Raw genomic sequence first — 16583 nt, forward strand, 5'->3', positions numbered from 1 at the left:
AATGCCTGGGCAGGGGGAGGTCCTGCTTGTCCCCCACCCCTTCCCCCCGCGCGCACACCCGCTCTTTGGAAGGAACTGGGCTGGCTTCTTTCTTTCTTTTTCTCTCCCTCTCTCCCTCCCGACTCCCCTCCTTCTCCCTCGCCGCCCCCTCCCCATGCACGCACAGAACCCCGTCTCTCGCGCTCGGTCCTGCAGACAGACAGGGAGACAGAAGATGGCTGACTCGCCAGGGCAACCCACGGTCCGGCCCGCCCGCATCCCCAATCCTCCCAGAGCCGCTTTCTCCTTTGACACCCGTTGACGCTTTCGCCCAGCGCTAAAAGCCGCCCCCATCCTCCCTCCCTTCCTCTCCACAACCTTCCCCCGAAAGCTTTTTCCCAAATAATACCAGCAGCCATTTCATCTCCCCCAAAGTAGATACATACACACGCGCGCGCGCCACACAAACGCACACACACACACGCACGCACGCACACCAAACAAACAAAAAAATTAAAATAAAATAAAATAAATGGCAGAAATGGAGAAAGAAGGGAGACCTCCAGAAAATAAAAGAAGCAGGAAGCCGGCTCATCCCGTGAAAAGGGAAATCAATGAAGAGATGAAGGTACGTCTCTGTGCTCCCCCTTTATTGTCACTGTATCGGATGCGAGAAGGGAAGAGAAAGGGAAGAGGGGTAGTGGCGGAGAGGAGAGAAGCTTGTTGCAGGCACCCCCCACCCATTGGTACTACGATCTCCCCTCCCCCCATGGGAGAAGATGTTATAAATAAAAGACCTCTTGTTTTGTTGTGATGAGGGGGGGGGAAAAACCTCAGATGGGGTTGACGAAAGGTGCCTGAACTCCTCCTCCTAACTGCACAGTTCACAGGCGATAAAGCCAGATCCCTAAGCTGATCTGATACATTGCTGGCTATAACCACTATTATTTATAATATTTTCTCCAAAGGGCTTCGGTTCCCTTCTGAAGTGCCCATCGTAGCCAGATAATCTAGAAGCTGTTAAAAGTTAGAAAAGAAAGGGAAGTCATTTAAGCACCCTCTCCCTCCGGCCCCCCTTTCCAGTAGCCAGCTGCAACTGTGTAATTAAATTGTCAAAGTGAAATGTTATGGTCTGAACGGCGCATCATTCTTGGGCTTAGACACAGGCTCTCTTGTCTTTTCCTTCTGCCTTTTACTTCGGTGTCTGTTTTTTGTGCTCCACTTCACAGTTAATCAAAGAAGCCGAAGTATTGAATTGAAAGCTGTCCTAGAAGGGTGCATGAATATGTATGTTCTCTGTGTGTACATTCTGTATATCATCTATATCTGTTTGGAGTTATTGTGTATGGAGGAGGTAAAACCAGCATCCTGGCAGGAAATAGTGCCGATCCAGCTGTGTTCCAGAGGTAAAATTCGGTGGGCTGGCACTCCAGAGGCTAATATCTGAGAAGTTGCCCAATAAATAAATAAATAATATTCACCTGGGTGAAGATGAAATCACTGTCTGATAGTATAAAAATTAATGTTATTTTTTTATGTTTCTCACCTATCTTTCCCCTAAACCTCCCCTACTGGGCTGAAGTGAAGTTGCTTTGCTTCAAATAATAAAACAGTATAGTTTTGAGGTAGGATAAATCCATTCACTCCAGTTGCATTTAGTGAAATGGAGCATTCATAATCATTCCATTAACAGGTTATATATGCAATATACATTGTTGGTACATAATGATTAAAAAAGCTGTGTGTGTGAAATTGAATATGCATCATCATGGAATCTTTGCCTATGTGGTCCAAGGCTAGCAACCTAAAGGGATCAACAAGACCATTTTACTTATTGAGCTTAGCAAATCAATTTGGAAGAGGATGCTCGGTTTCTTTTTTAATTTTTAAACTCAATTAAAAGTCTGCTCTGTTATTTGTATTGTTTCCTTCTGTGTTGCATTGAAGGTTTGTCCAACAGCAGTTGGACATTTGAACAAAGGTGGTGGTGTACATGTAAGAACAAAGTGCCTTGCATATCTATAACATTTATCCAGTTTCTAGGCATATATACATATGCCTCTTTGTACGTAGACTTTCCATCTTAGGGGAAGCTTTGTGTACACTTGAATTTAACAGTAATTGCTTAGTCAGACTTGTTTGCATTTTTATTTTGGTAAGTGTAGAGAGGAAGGGGGACAGTGGGCATGGAACTCTGTCCCATTATGCACTGTCCGTTTAAGACAGTGCTTCATTCGATCTGCAGATTTTAAGTTTCATAGGTTCTAGCATTACAAATTAGCTAATTTTAATCAAAACATATGAAATGCTATCCTGGCTGGATATATAAAGGCTGACTATGCTGGATCCTCTGGGTTTGTTTTGTTTACTTTGGCTGCAGGCACACTTGGTGGTTTTGGAGATAGTTGTTCTTCTGCAGTAGAACAGATGTTTGTCTGAAATGGTGAGGAAGAAACAAAAACAACACTGTGTGTGAAAGGAGGAAAATTACACAAGATTTTTTTTTCTTTTCATGAAAGTCTATTAAGCATTAGTGCTAATCTTAATGCAGGTAAACCTCTCTTTCCCCTAAGCTTCTGATAACGGAAGAAAATAAATAAGAGAAATAAATATATCAGAGTTTCTTTTATATGAGAAATTTAACCCAAGGCTGTGGATCTGATATATAGTTTTGGGAACAGCTTTTATAGATTGCACAGTTGAAATATGAATAACAGCAGAGGCTTTCAGGCAGCCTTGGCACATTCTAGAGTTAGTTGTCTTATTAACTCTTATTCTGTGTTTTTATAACAAAAGTTCTGAGCACGTTTGCATCTTGTTTTCTTCTAGGTACATTGGATATTTGCTTGTCTTTCTTTCATTAATTCTTCACTTACTGAAAGAAAGGTATACGAAAAAGATTTCCTCCTCTTCACTTAAGTTAAAGAGTACAGTAACTTAACAAATTAGTCATATTGTATAAAATGTATGCGACAACGTCTTTTGGTGAACACAATGTGTCCTTGTCTAGGTGCACATCTGAACTGTTCAAGCAGCTTGACTGCTTCCCTTCATCTGAACTGCTTTCATGTGGACTTGTGTAAAATAAGCTCTGCTAAGTAATCACGACAGAGCAGAAAGAAAGGAATCTATATAGCAATAGACAGCCTAAGCTGTAAAAACTGAAACCTGAATCCCAGCAGCAGATCGAATATCAAGGCTGTAAGGTAGAGGGAGATGAAGAGATGAAGGGGAGGGAGAGAGGAGAGGGCTGAAGGAATGGAAAAGTCAGCTTGGAAAGTGAAGGACTAGTAGGAGGGCCCCCTCGGGAAATTTGGCTCAGGGATTAGGGAATTCTATCACGGTATACAGTGACCTACTCAAGTTTCAACCCATGTTGGATTGAATTGCTTCCATTTGCTAGGAGTAAGAAAAAAAGACCAGCGTGTATGTGATTCCCTCTCTCCACCCTCCTTCCAGTAATAAAAAGCCACTGGGTACAAGTGTCTATTTTAAGTACAGCAAATACAAGGCACTATGAATGAGTAATAAAATTACCTCATCACACAGATTTTCTTGAAGATTTGCTCTTTGACAGAGCCACATACGGTATTTGCTTAATAATGATGGAAAGAAACTCAACCACTCTCTGTCACATCAGTAATACCAATTGCTGCTCGGTTTTAATAAGGTTGAAAACATGTTGCTTGCTGTTTCATAATGGTAGATATTAGGTTACATTTTTGTTATCTCTGGCCTGATGTACATGACAGTTGTGAGAAACTTCAGTTTGATACAAAACTACATGATTGCTTGGTTTCTCTTTCTTCAGTGTACATGTCACTAAAGAATTCTGAGAGAATGTTTTGTTTCACTGTGACCATCAGTATAATTGGAATTCTTTCTTTTTATTTGCCTTCCATATTCTTAAAATTTATTAATATTATTGTGTTGTACAGTAAATTACAAATGGGGGAAATTTATAAATCCGCCATTATATCCGCCAAATTTGTATCAAATTTACATCCTCCAAAATTTCATTTAGCAACTCTCGGAATTTCCAGCCAAAGGCTGGACATTTTAGGAATAGTGATTGCAATACACCATTACAATGTAATATTGCTAAGAAAGTAACAAAGTAAATAATAAGTAAAACAATTCACTTAGCAGTGTGAATATGTAGATTTTTTTTAAAAAACAGTACAGTATGTTCTATTCATAAATCTTCACCTACTTCAGAGAAGTACTATGAACTTTTAAAATGGTTGTTTTATACTAAATGGATTATGTTGATATGTAAACTTAATATTATATAATGTTACAAATGACAAGAACATAATCATGATTCAAAACCTTATAATTTAAAGTTCACTTGAATTGAACGATCTGATTACATGTTGAAGCTAGTACTGAAAATTTTGAATTCATCTGCACCTTTGGTTTTTTTTCAAAAAAAGTCTTGAAATTAATGACAGATCTGTTGGATGATATTCAGAGCTGATTTTATGCACCTAAATTGATTACTTCTCAGATTCTAAATAAGTAATTTAACTTAAATAGATGTCATTCTAGATTATTTTATTTGTTGTCATTAATTGGCAAATTCATTGAAATATTCTTCTAACAACTGAAAAGCTTAAAACTGGTTGCTCACTGAAAAAGACAAAAGAAATACGTGGAATCCAAATTTAATCATGTTTCAAGTAGATTCTGTTAAACTGATGAATTGCTTAGTCATTCATTTCACCATACAAGGCATTTGGAGATTTAAAAGTTACTTTGGAGAATAATTATGTAGAAAAGAAACATGTATAAGTATTTTCAGGTCCTCTGATAAACTACTATGAGACATCATATAAGAAACTATAAATCTTGACAAGGAATATTCACAGTAGTTTAAGAATCCTTATTTAGAATATATAAGAATCTACTAGATAATTAAAATAATGTTGGAAATTGATTTATACAAGCTAGTGTGCATTGATTTGTCCTACTGGCATCCATTCATAATATCCAAAAAGATTTAATGGAAGTATAATATCACATGACAGGCATACATTTTTCATTTATTATATGGCTCCAGATTCATCTTCCATGTTTCAATCAATATGGCAAGGAAGAAAACAGAAAAAAAGAAAAAGTTGCTTCTACTTTAAAATTTTAAAATAATTAGTAGCATTCTGATTTTAAAAATAAGAGACAATTTCTCTTGCATTTCCATCCGCATTTGTCTGGTATCATTTCCCCATTTTCTGACAGAAAAAAAGCTGTATATACAAATGTGGTGTAAAATTACATTTCAAAAATAGAAGCAATTATCTTTTATGCAAGAATTATGTTATCTGTATGATGATGCTACAATAAAATGAATTTTAAATAGTGCATGTATGAAAATGAAAATAATTTTCATTGCTTTTTAAAGACTTTAATCTCATCAGACTTCTTTCCACTATCATATATGGGAAAAATGTACATGAATAGTCTTTTACTTCCCAAAATAGTATTTTTATGCACTAAAATTCAATAAAATATACAATTAAATCATGCAAATTAAAATTATTGTCAAATGTGGTTTGGGCTGTATATGCGAAAATGAGCAACCACACAGAAAAGCATTTTAGCACCATACTTTTATTTATTTGCTGATACAAACTGAATAAAAGGTGTTTTCATGTCAGTTCTTTTGGAAAAAAAATAATTTAACTGTGCAGCAGTAGATAGCATCCAAGCAATCATTTGCTTTGTCAGTCCAGGTGTTCCAGAGAATCTGGCTTTTAATTATTTCTTGGCTTTAACCATTTGATTATATATGAATCTTGGCATCAGAGTTTTGAAAGAAGACATGTGATGTCATAGCATTAACAAATATAACATATCTTTTTTCTTGCATTTTTTATTTTTATTTTCAAAAGTCAATGATAACTATCACTTAAGCTCCCCCCTCTGCAGTCTAGGAACAATAACTCTTGACTATTAACTCTTGAATATATACTGTTGTGAAATGCAATGTTGACCTCCATCTTTTTTCTCATTTCTTGGTCTTCTTTCTATGCTTCCCACTGTTCGCTTTCCACTGATTTTCCTCAGTTTTTTTTTTTTTGGGGGGGGGGTCAATTAAATGTATTTTCCAACTGTTTTATTCCACTGGCTGTGTCCAAGAGGTTACTTTTTGTGTATGTTCGCATTGTTCATCTGAAACTAATCCTATTATTCAGAAATCAGTTTCATTTTGTATTACTCCCAAGTAAATATTATTTATATTTTCTGTCTTTTGCATGTTAGATGAAAAACTTGTCCGTGTTTTTCTGTCTACCTGCTTCTTTTCTGTCTTTATCCTCTTTCTCTAAATCATGATTTTTGTAGGACTTCTATGCCATTAGAGATGTTATTGGGCTGTAAAACAGCAGCTCTGCTTCCTTTTAGCATTTTTAACACAAATAGCAGAAGGAATATAGCAAGGTCTCTGTATTTGAATTGCTGGCTTTGTGTTTGATACTATTGCAAAAGGGGAAAAAATTGAAATTCAATGCAGTGGCTCTCATGTACTCATAATAATTTCAGAATGGGAAGGGCCTTTTCCCCCCTTTCATTCTATTTTACCATCACATATATTCATAAGACTGTGTATAGCCAGTTCCTTTGTCTCTTCCCATATCTCCCTTATGCAGAACTACTTTCTATGAGTCCAAGAGTTTTCTCTTCTATATGATTTGCTTTTTACCCTTAGCCGGGAGACAATTCCAAACTAGTCATTTATAGCATTTTACAGATTCATCCAGTCATTACTGCGATACTGTAAAACCAGACTTTATTGTTCATATAATATCATAGCAACTGTTGAATGGTGCAATAGGATGCCATAAAATCACTAGTGTGGATATAGCAAATGAGGCATCTCCTTTGAGCAGAATTCTGTTAGCTGCATCCTGTTAGATCTCTAGACATTCTCCAGTGTTGTAGGACAGAATTTCCTGCTATGATTGCTAATTAGTACTCTCTAGGCTACCTTATCATAATGGTGAAGAATTTCAGCATTTTATTGAGATGGAAAAAAATTGCCATTATCTTTCCTTAATTTTAGGCATAAAGTGTTTTGACTTGACTGACCAACACTATTTATCAAGTTCCTCTCTCCTTTAATTCAGAGTTAGTTATTCCATTGAAAGTTGCTAGTTTTATTATCCTATTATTATCTCATCATTATGAAGTAAAGGGGAGATTTATCATATATATGTTCTGCACAGTATTAGTACAAAAATAAATACTGAATGCTAGTTGTAGCCGCAGTAGTAAATAACATTTCCTTCAAATTGAGTTTATCTCCTGGTGACTTCAAAGACAGATCCATGTAGTTTTTTTGGCAAGAATAAAGAAATAGTTTCACTGGCTTCTCCTGGTGCTTTCTCACCCAAGGAATACTACAGTAATTAGGTCCAATTATTCTTAATCGTTTAGGATTAGCCAAAGTTAGGTGGTTAGGTGCTACCATATAACTTGGTGAGAAGCAAGAATTATTAATATTAATATTAACTTGAACCCATATGTAAAGATGCACTAGATTTTAGAAATCTAAGCAATGTTAAAAAATAGTAGTGTTGTATAACACATTAACCTAATTATATTTACATGAAACAAACATGCTGAACACATGGGATGGGTTCACACAACACGTTGGAGGAAGGTCAATTAGTTTGTAGTTCAGTATTCATGTAGTTTATTCACAGATATCCAGTAGATGCCATAATGATATCTCATATGTCATGACATTATTGCATCACAAATTATGTAGCTTTTGAAAAATTAAAGACATCATGTCATCAGGGGGTAATATATACAGTATAGACATATGTTTTTGGAAAGGCATTTAATATATTACAGTAGTTGTCACTTGTCAACCTCAATTTGTTATAAAATGCAATGTCATGTGACCACAATATCAGTTCTGTTGTGGTTGTTAAGTGAATAACTGATAGGTGTTGAACATGATGTTACATGATGGAGACTTGTAATCTCCTGCAGGCTTCCCCATTGACTTTGCATGTTGGAAGCTGACTGTGAAGGTTGCAAACTATGATTATGTGATGTGGCATGTGTGACTGGTACATGGGAAAAACAAGAGGAGAAAGTGTATGTTAATCACCTTGTGCTATTTATAAAAATAATAAAAGTAGGATATAAATAGATAAATGTGCACAACTTGCCAAGTCCCTTAATTGCAAACATGTGACTGCAGGGACACTGATGGTTGTTACTGAAGAGCGGTCATAAATTTCCTTTTTCAGCACCATCATAACTTTGAATAGTCACTGAATGAGTAGTCGATAAGCAAAGACTACCTGAATAAAGAATATCAGAAAAAAGGTAAATTATAATTATTTTATTATATTTTATTATTTTATTATAAAGTATTAATAAAAATAATAACTTTCTAATTAAAATATGTTTCAGTAATCCTCATTAGAAGCCTGTTATATCATTGTACATTGAGAAAAAAGATTGAACATATAATAACATCAATAATTAATAACAAATTTGAAGATAGTAGCAGACCCTAAAACACACAAATAGAACCGTTTTCCTCCTTAGGAGTATTTTTTTTAAAAAATGTGAACATTGCTGAAGTTAGCATATTGGAGCTTCGAATGTTCAACTAAATGATAAATTATGAAAGTAGTCCATCTTTTTCAAACCCCTTGAGTGCTTCTGAAAAAAATAGATGATACTACTTTAAGAGTTGCACGAATATTAATGAGTTTCTTAAAGCATTGGCATCTTTTTTTAACCTGCAGAATCTGAAAAAGAAGGCTTGTTTTAATGAAGAGTAGAGATGTCCCAGATGTGTATTGGTAATGAGGTCCAAATTATTTTTAAAAACAGCAGGACTTTAATAAAGAAGTAGAAAAAGAACACATAAAGGGTATTCAATGAATGGTAACAGGTTTTAATAGGGAACCTGTCTTAAAGAAAAATGAAAATGGAATGTGAATACAGACATTCCACTGAGTGGTGAGAAACATTTTTAGCCATAAAGCTAAATTTGGATGATGTTGAAGATGCTGTCCATGGTGGCTGAGAAATGAGAGTGAAAATATGTAGAGTAACATATCAAACATTACTTCTCATAAGAATACTTCTGATACTGATCACAGTATTTAGAACCAAGTACCTAATTCTTCATGTCCAATGTGAATTTAAGTTCACATACTCTTCCCAAATTCTCTTGGCGGGCTTTGAGAAGAACATCAAAAAATTTTACTTCTCTTTTATTTTAAGAACAGTTAAAATATAAATTATCCTATGATAGTTTCAAGAACAATGGAGTCAAGAAGAGTTCATTAAGGATTACCAATTGATGGTCATTGGCACAGAATGTTTCATTAATCTAGTCTCTTGTTCAGCTAGCCATAATTGTGACATTATCTCTACTTATTTTTATAAGCATTGCAACATTTATCATGGCAAATGGTTCTTTAGGAAACTAAATGGCAAATTTGTTCTAATTTCTAATACTTAAATCCTCTTTTGATTGCAAAGTACATCGTCATTTTGCTTTTCAATCCAGAGACTCACTATTAAGCAACGAATGAGTTGGGGGGGGGGACTTTATAGATAATCTAGCACAATTTCATGATTAGTACAGGAATCTGTTAAGACCATTTCTGACAAATAATCATCATAATCTATTGGAACACTATTCATTTAATCAATTTTTATGGCTGCTCAATTCACAATCGGAAATCTAAGACCTGATTAAAACAGCACAAAATTAAACAAAATCAAAAAATAAATTAAAAAAAATTGAGACCAACCCACAGTAATTTAAAACCATCGTTAAAGACAGAATCATCCATCACCCTGGCCCAGCCTTGCAGAAAATCCAGATTTTCAAGCCAAAGGTATTTCAGTCTTTATACATGATAGTCAGAACTTTAAATTGCATGCAGAAGACCATCTCAGAAAGTAATAGTGTTACACATATGTACTGTGGCAAAACTACTGTATTTTTCAGAGTATAAGATGCACCAGAGTATAAGGTGCACCGGAGTATAAGACGCACCAAGGTTTTGAAGAGACAATTTTTTTTAAAAAAAGTAGGTAGGTAGATAGAGGGATAGAAAAAGACAGAGAGAGAGAGAGAGAGAAATACAGTAGCTAGGTAGGGAGAGAGAGTGTAGGTAGGTAGAGGGATAGAGAGAGATAAATAGAGAGAAATACAGTAGATAGGTAGGGGAGAGAGAGTAGTTAGTTAGGTAGATAGATAAAGGGAGAGAGAGAAAGAAATAGAGAGAGAAAAATACAGTAGGTAGGTAGGGAGAGAGAGAGAAATAGAGATAGAGAGAAATATGGTAGATAGGTAGGTGTTTCTGCTGGCACAGCACTTGATCAATCTAATTCTCATCAATCAGTTAAAGAGCTTTCCAAAAGGGGAAAAAAAGTTTTTGTACTCTGCAAACCTCCCAAAACCAGTCCATTTTCCACAAAAACGGGCCCATTTTTAAAAAAAAGGCATGAATAGCCTTGGGAGGGGGCTTGCAGAGTGCTCCTCGGGGGTGGGGGTCCCAAAAATGTTTTTTTGCGAAAACTGGCCCGTTTTTTGTCAAAACAATTGCATGCATAGCCTTTTGGAGGCTTATAGTGTGCTGCTGGGGGGGGCGTGTTTTACTCATTTCTGCCCTCCCCAGCCCCCAGGAGCTCTCTGAAAGCCTCCATAAGGGTATGCATAGCCATTTTGGTGAAGGGGCAGGGCTTTGGGAGGCAAAAAATGCTGTATTCAGTGTATAAGACGCAGCCTGATTTTCAGCCTCTTTTTTGAGGAAAAAAGGTGCGTCATACTCCAAAAAATACGGTATACATGCCACTGCATTCTGGTTCAGTTGTAGCTCTTTAAGGGTAGTTTCAGGAAGAATGTGTTGCTCATGTTCAACTGGGAGATGATCAAGGCATGAGTGACCATGAGAAAGATCTCTTGATTCCGAAAATGGTACAAATGACACATTTGTATGAAAAGTCCTCCTGGCCATGGTTGCTATTGGTTTTTTTTAAACAGGAACACCAAATTGCACATCTGTTCCACCTGGAGAAATGCAGCCATATCCAGTACAAAACAATGGAAAATTCATGGATCTAAGTGATGCAACACTCACAACAACTCAGTCTTGTTACAATGAAACTGAAACTTGTTCTTCCTTATATGGACCTTCACAGTCTTGAGATAATGAGAAAGAACCTTGACAACATTGCTTGATCTATGTCAGTGGTTCTCAACCTTCCCAATGCCGCGACTCTTTAATAGAGTTCCTCATGTTGTAGTGACCCGCAACCATAAAATTATTTTTATTGCTACTTCATAACTAATTTTGCTACTGTTATGAATTAAGCCTGATTCACTTAACAACAGTGTTACTAACTTAACTTGCAGTGATTCACTTGACAGATGTGCAAGAAAAATGGTAAAATGGGGCAAAACCCACAACAAACTTCTCATTTAGCAACATAAATGTTGGGCTCAAATGTGGGCTGGTAAGTCGAGGACTACCTGTATGTTAGGCTTGAACAAAAACAGGACAAGAGGCGAAAGGTCTCCATTTGTCTCTATTCCAGCAGGGCAACGTTTGCTTCTTAAGGATGTCAGAGAGATCCCCACCGGATCTCTCACCAACCGGTCTGCTGACTGTCGCACTTTCAAGGGCACCAGAGGGCAGCGCCCAACCCTGGACTTCCTTCACTGCTCCCAGAAGCTGCGGGCTGGGCCATAAGGGTAAGGCACCTGCGGGGTCGTTGGAGCGCAAAGCCGGCTGTCACTTGATGCTCTGCCTGGCTCGTTCGCCCACCTGGCTTTCCCACCTCCTTACAAGGCCCAGGAAAGTGGCGCAAAGAGCAGCCGAAATGCACCACTTCAGTGCCTGCCGGGAAGCCACCAGCTTTCCCGCGCCAAGGCCGGCACCTGCCTGGCTTCTTCTCCCACTGCCATCGGCCACCTTTACGACCGGCTGAAGGGTGAGTGGCGCTGAGTTTCCAGGTGGCAACTCTCCGGTGGCTGCATCCTCCCGCTTCTTCTTGTACTCCCTCCTCTTCTTCCAACTGGGCAAAGCGGACATGCTTCTTTGCCCCCCCCCCCCGTCATATGTCTACTACACCTGAGGGCCACCGCTGCAGAGCTGGGCAGGCAACACGTGACCGACTAATCCCAGAGCCGGTGGCATCTTGGCAGGTGAAAGGAGCGCCTTAAGACCACACTTCCCAGAAAGCACCGGAAACCAAATGTTTACAGTGTGGAGGCTGTCGCTGCAAGATGCCTCCCTTTCCACACCAAGGTTGGAGAATGCTCCTGTTGGCTAACATCAGGCAAATTAATTCCCCTCTCCAGTTATTGACTCTAGGCCCTAGAGATCTTAGGTGACCCCTGTGAAAGGATTGTTCAACCCCTAAAAGGGTCATGACCCACAGCTTGAGAACCGCTGATCTATGTGATGCCCAGCCCAAGAACAACCTAGAACAGTCCAGCCAAACTTCCGTTCTTAATTTGCTTACACACACAATGGACACATACAATCTTGTGAGCCTAAACCTTTACTGTTCTCACCTTAATGGAGATACCCTGGGAGATTCTAGGGAGTTGCTGTCCTAACTCTTTCTCTGTTTCCTATTCAACTGTGGGCTGTGTTGTCTCTTTTCTCACCCCACCCTAAAATATACTCCCTATTTCCTGAGAAACTGCCACTTCATTGTAGTCGATCACACCACCTTCCCCTCTATAGGCACCATCTTTTCACAATTTGCCAGAAATAACATCAGACCCCCCTAGGCAGAATAGATGAGGAAATCAACTCCACAGGAAGGTTAAAACTACCGTATTTTCACGACTATAAGCCACACTGAAAATCCTAAAATTTGATCCAAAACCGGCAGTGCGGCTTATAACCCGGTGCGCTTTATATGTGGAAAAAGATCTCCCAGCTGCTTTCACGGCCCCCTGGAGCGCCAAGAACCTTCGCGCTCTTCTCCGCTCCTCGCGAGTGCAATAGATGTCCAGAAGCGGCTTTTGGGGCTAATGGGGATTGGATTTCCAGCTCGATAGCCCCTGCCGCTTCTGGACGTCTATTGCAGTTGTGAGGAGCCGAGGAGAGTGCGGAGAACAGCGCGAAGGTTCTTGGTGCTCCAGGAAGCCGCGAAAGAGGCTGGGGGAGGCGCACGGCTTGGTTTCTCCTCCCTGGACGTCGCAGCAGCAGCCCCAAACTCACCGATCTCAGTGTTTTTCGCATCGGGGTGTGCTCCAAGAGCATGCCCCGATGCGAAAAACACTGAGTTCGGTGAGTTTGGGGCTGCTGCTGCGACGTCCAGGGAGGAGAAACCAAGCCGTGCGCCTCCCCCAGCCTCTTTCGCGGCTTCCTGGAGCGCCAAGAACCTTCGCGCTGTTCTCCGCTCCTCCTCGCGACTGCAACAGATGTCCAGAAGCGTCGGGAAACGTGCGGCTTATAACCCGGTGCGCTTTATATGTGGAAAAAGTTTGAAAAATTAACGTTAATTGATACTGCGGCTTATAATCCGGTACGGCTTTTGGTCGTGAAAATACGGTACTTTTATTGAGATTAGCTAACAGAATCTTCCAAGACTAATTGTGCTGGACCTCTTCCTTATAATTATATTTATGATGGTTGCAGTGATCACTATTTACAACTTCCCTAGGGGCTTTCGACAAGCAAAGTCAATGGGAAAAATCAGATTTGTTTAACAACCACGTGATTCACTTAAAAGTGCACAAAAAAGGTTCTAAAATTGGGTGCAATGCACTTAACAACCAACTTGCTTAGTGATAGAGGTTTCCTATACGTTGAGGACTATCTGTAAATAATTTTTGTCGTATTCAATTTGTAAGTCTAACTGCTATTGATTCAATCTTTGTTCTCTTCCAATAGCAATCCCCATTTGAAAACCAGGGAAATCTCCATGATCTATACACACACAAAAATCCTATATAGGCATGATCTGATCTAAGGCCATCAAGATTTTCTCTTCCAGGCCATAGCTAAGGCTTCAGTCAAATGGTACATTAAAGCCTCAGGTGTAACCCTAAGTTATTTTGATTGTACACTGCTCAGAGTCACATTTATGAAATAGGATAAATTGGATAATAAAAGTGAAATAAAATACAAACAAAATAGTTCCCTTTGAAACTGAAAGGAGTTCATCAGGTACACCTCAGGAACTCCATGAGGTGACCAATGAAATAAGTCCTTTGATCAAAAAAGGTAGATACAAGTATATCTCCCATTTGTCTTCTCTTATGCAAGCTAAACATTCCAGCTGTTTTAACTGTTCTCAGAGAGGCTTATTTCCCAGGCACTGCAGGCTACTTCAGCTGACTGCAGTTTTGCAGTTCAGCTGTTCAAATCTCACCGGCTCAAGGTTGACTCAGCCTTCCATCCTTCCGAGGTGGGTAAAATGAGGACCCGGATTGTTGGGGGCAATATGCTGACTATGTAAACTGCTTAGAGAGGGCTGAAAGCCCTATGAAGCGGTATATAAGTCTAACTGCTATTGCTATTGCTATTATTTTACTGGATGCTCTTCTTGAAACTCACACTAGCTTCTCCATGCCCCCTTTAAAATGTAGTGCTAAGAAATAGGTACATATTCCAGGTAGGTTCAATCAACATAGAGTACAATGGAATCATTATCTGCCATGACCTGGAAACAGTGCTTTGTAAATCCAATCCAAGGCTACGCCAAGCCTTTTAGTTACTTGATTATGTTCAGCTGGTAGTCCACTAGAATTCCCAGATCTACAAGTCAGATTTCAGTTTTAAAAAGTTTTAAGTGTCTACATTTGTTCTTTAAAATATTAATACCCCCCCCAATATTGTTCAATAGCAAATCTGATGAGCATCCTTTCCATTTCATGTTCCAGATCATTTATAAAGATACTGACTAATAGAGACCCAAAGATAGAGACTTGAAGAACTACACCTAATATTTCCTTCCAGAACAATTTATGAACATCCTTTGAGGATGATCACTTAGTTTCAAATTACCCAGGCCACAGTACTATCTTGCACTCATTATTCATCTAGTCCATGAGGATATCATGAAAGACTTTGCTATACATTTTACTGTGATGAAGATATAATACATCCATAGCATTCCTTTGTTCCATCAATATAGTAAACTCTGTCCAAAAAAACATAGTTAGTTTGACATTATTTGTTCTTGATAAACTCATGGTAGGTCTTTGTAATGGAAGCATTTTTTCCTAAGAGCTTGTCTTTTTTTCCTAGTATCTCACACAGTACAGGTATTAAAATGACTATTGTATAATTTTTCAAGTCTTCCTTCTCTCTCTCTTTGTTTCTCTTTTAATATTGGGAATATTTGTTTTCTAATATCTTAGCAGTTTTCTAGGAATTTTCTTGACTGTAGTCAATAGTTATACTAGTTACTAAATATCATCAGGGTTATATTATTTCAATCACTTTTTTCAGTATACTATCTTCAATCTGGAATTAATTTCAGATAGCCACATGGCTTTTTATACTTTTTGCAATACTCCTTCCTTTTGCACAACATTAGGAACTTTCTCCCTCTTCCGAGAGAAGGCAGTTATTAGGCTATTCTGCTTTCTGCCTTCTCCTTTTTCTTTGTTATTGTTTCTCCACTTTACCTGTTCAACAGACCAATAACCTCCTTGGCTCTTCAGTTTTGGAAATACCCTTCTTATTATATTTTATATTCCTCACCAGCCTCATCTTATTTTCAGCTATCACCTTACTAGCTCCATCTCTATAAGCTTGATTTATCCATTTGTATACCACCTTAGTTATCAGTTCTTGCTTCCATATCCATTTTTAAATTTGTCAGCAAGCTCACTATTCATTCATACAATCTAGCTAAAACTTTTCTCATTTTTCATTCTGAGGGGAATTGTTCGTGCCCTTGTGTTCAGTAACCCATTTTTGGGGGCTTCAATTGGTTTATCCATTAGAATTTCAAACAATGATATGTGCCCAATTTCTGCCTAAGTTCATTGAAATTTGCAATCCTAAACTATTCCCCATGCTATCTTGAGTCCATGAATATAATGCTTTTCTCCAACTTGATGATACTTTAGTCTATCAACCAATTTTACTTTGTCAAGATTAGTTGAAGTCCACTATTGCTGCTAAGGCCTGCTGCTTTGAACACTTGATTTAGAAAGGCATTATTCCCATTCTCTGCTAGCTTGGTGATAAATTCCCAGAATGGTTTTAATTTGCTTTCTTACACTTTTTTACTTTTATTCAGATGATTTTAACAGATCTTCCATATTCATAAACAATATCTTCCTAGGTATATAGATTTTTCATATAAAAAGCCATTCACCTTCCTCTTTTGTTCTGGGCAATTCTTAACACAAATTATTAAAGTAAAAAAAATTAATTAGCAACATAACATCAATATGTTTGCGCAAATCATTCAAATCTCTTTCCTTATCTCTACAGAGAATATTAACTGCAATAATGTAAATGCAGCTTCTTCTTAAACAACCTCCTCCGTGGAAAAGCATTCTGAATTCCTGATATTTACCAGTTATGGAAAACATAAACACAATCTTTAGTATGTTAGCCTAAATACAGATGATTCTTGACAAT

General features: G+C 38.0%; 1 protein-coding gene across 1 annotated transcript in view; it reads left to right on the forward strand.

Annotated features, from left to right (window-relative positions):
- Window positions 1–511: 511 nt before the first annotated feature.
- The window catches only part of SOBP (sine oculis binding protein homolog), a 165793-nt gene continuing 149721 nt past the window's right edge, over window positions 512–16583 (forward strand). Inside the window, exon 1 of the mRNA XM_032217171.1 lies at window positions 512–607. Within this exon, the coding sequence (XP_032073062.1) occupies window positions 512–607 (96 nt within the window). The remainder of the gene's footprint in view (window positions 608–16583) is intronic.

The sequence above is a fragment of the Thamnophis elegans genome, chromosome 4 (assembly GCF_009769535.1).
Source record: "Thamnophis elegans isolate rThaEle1 chromosome 4, rThaEle1.pri, whole genome shotgun sequence".
NCBI lineage: Eukaryota > Metazoa > Chordata > Lepidosauria > Squamata > Colubridae > Thamnophis > Thamnophis elegans.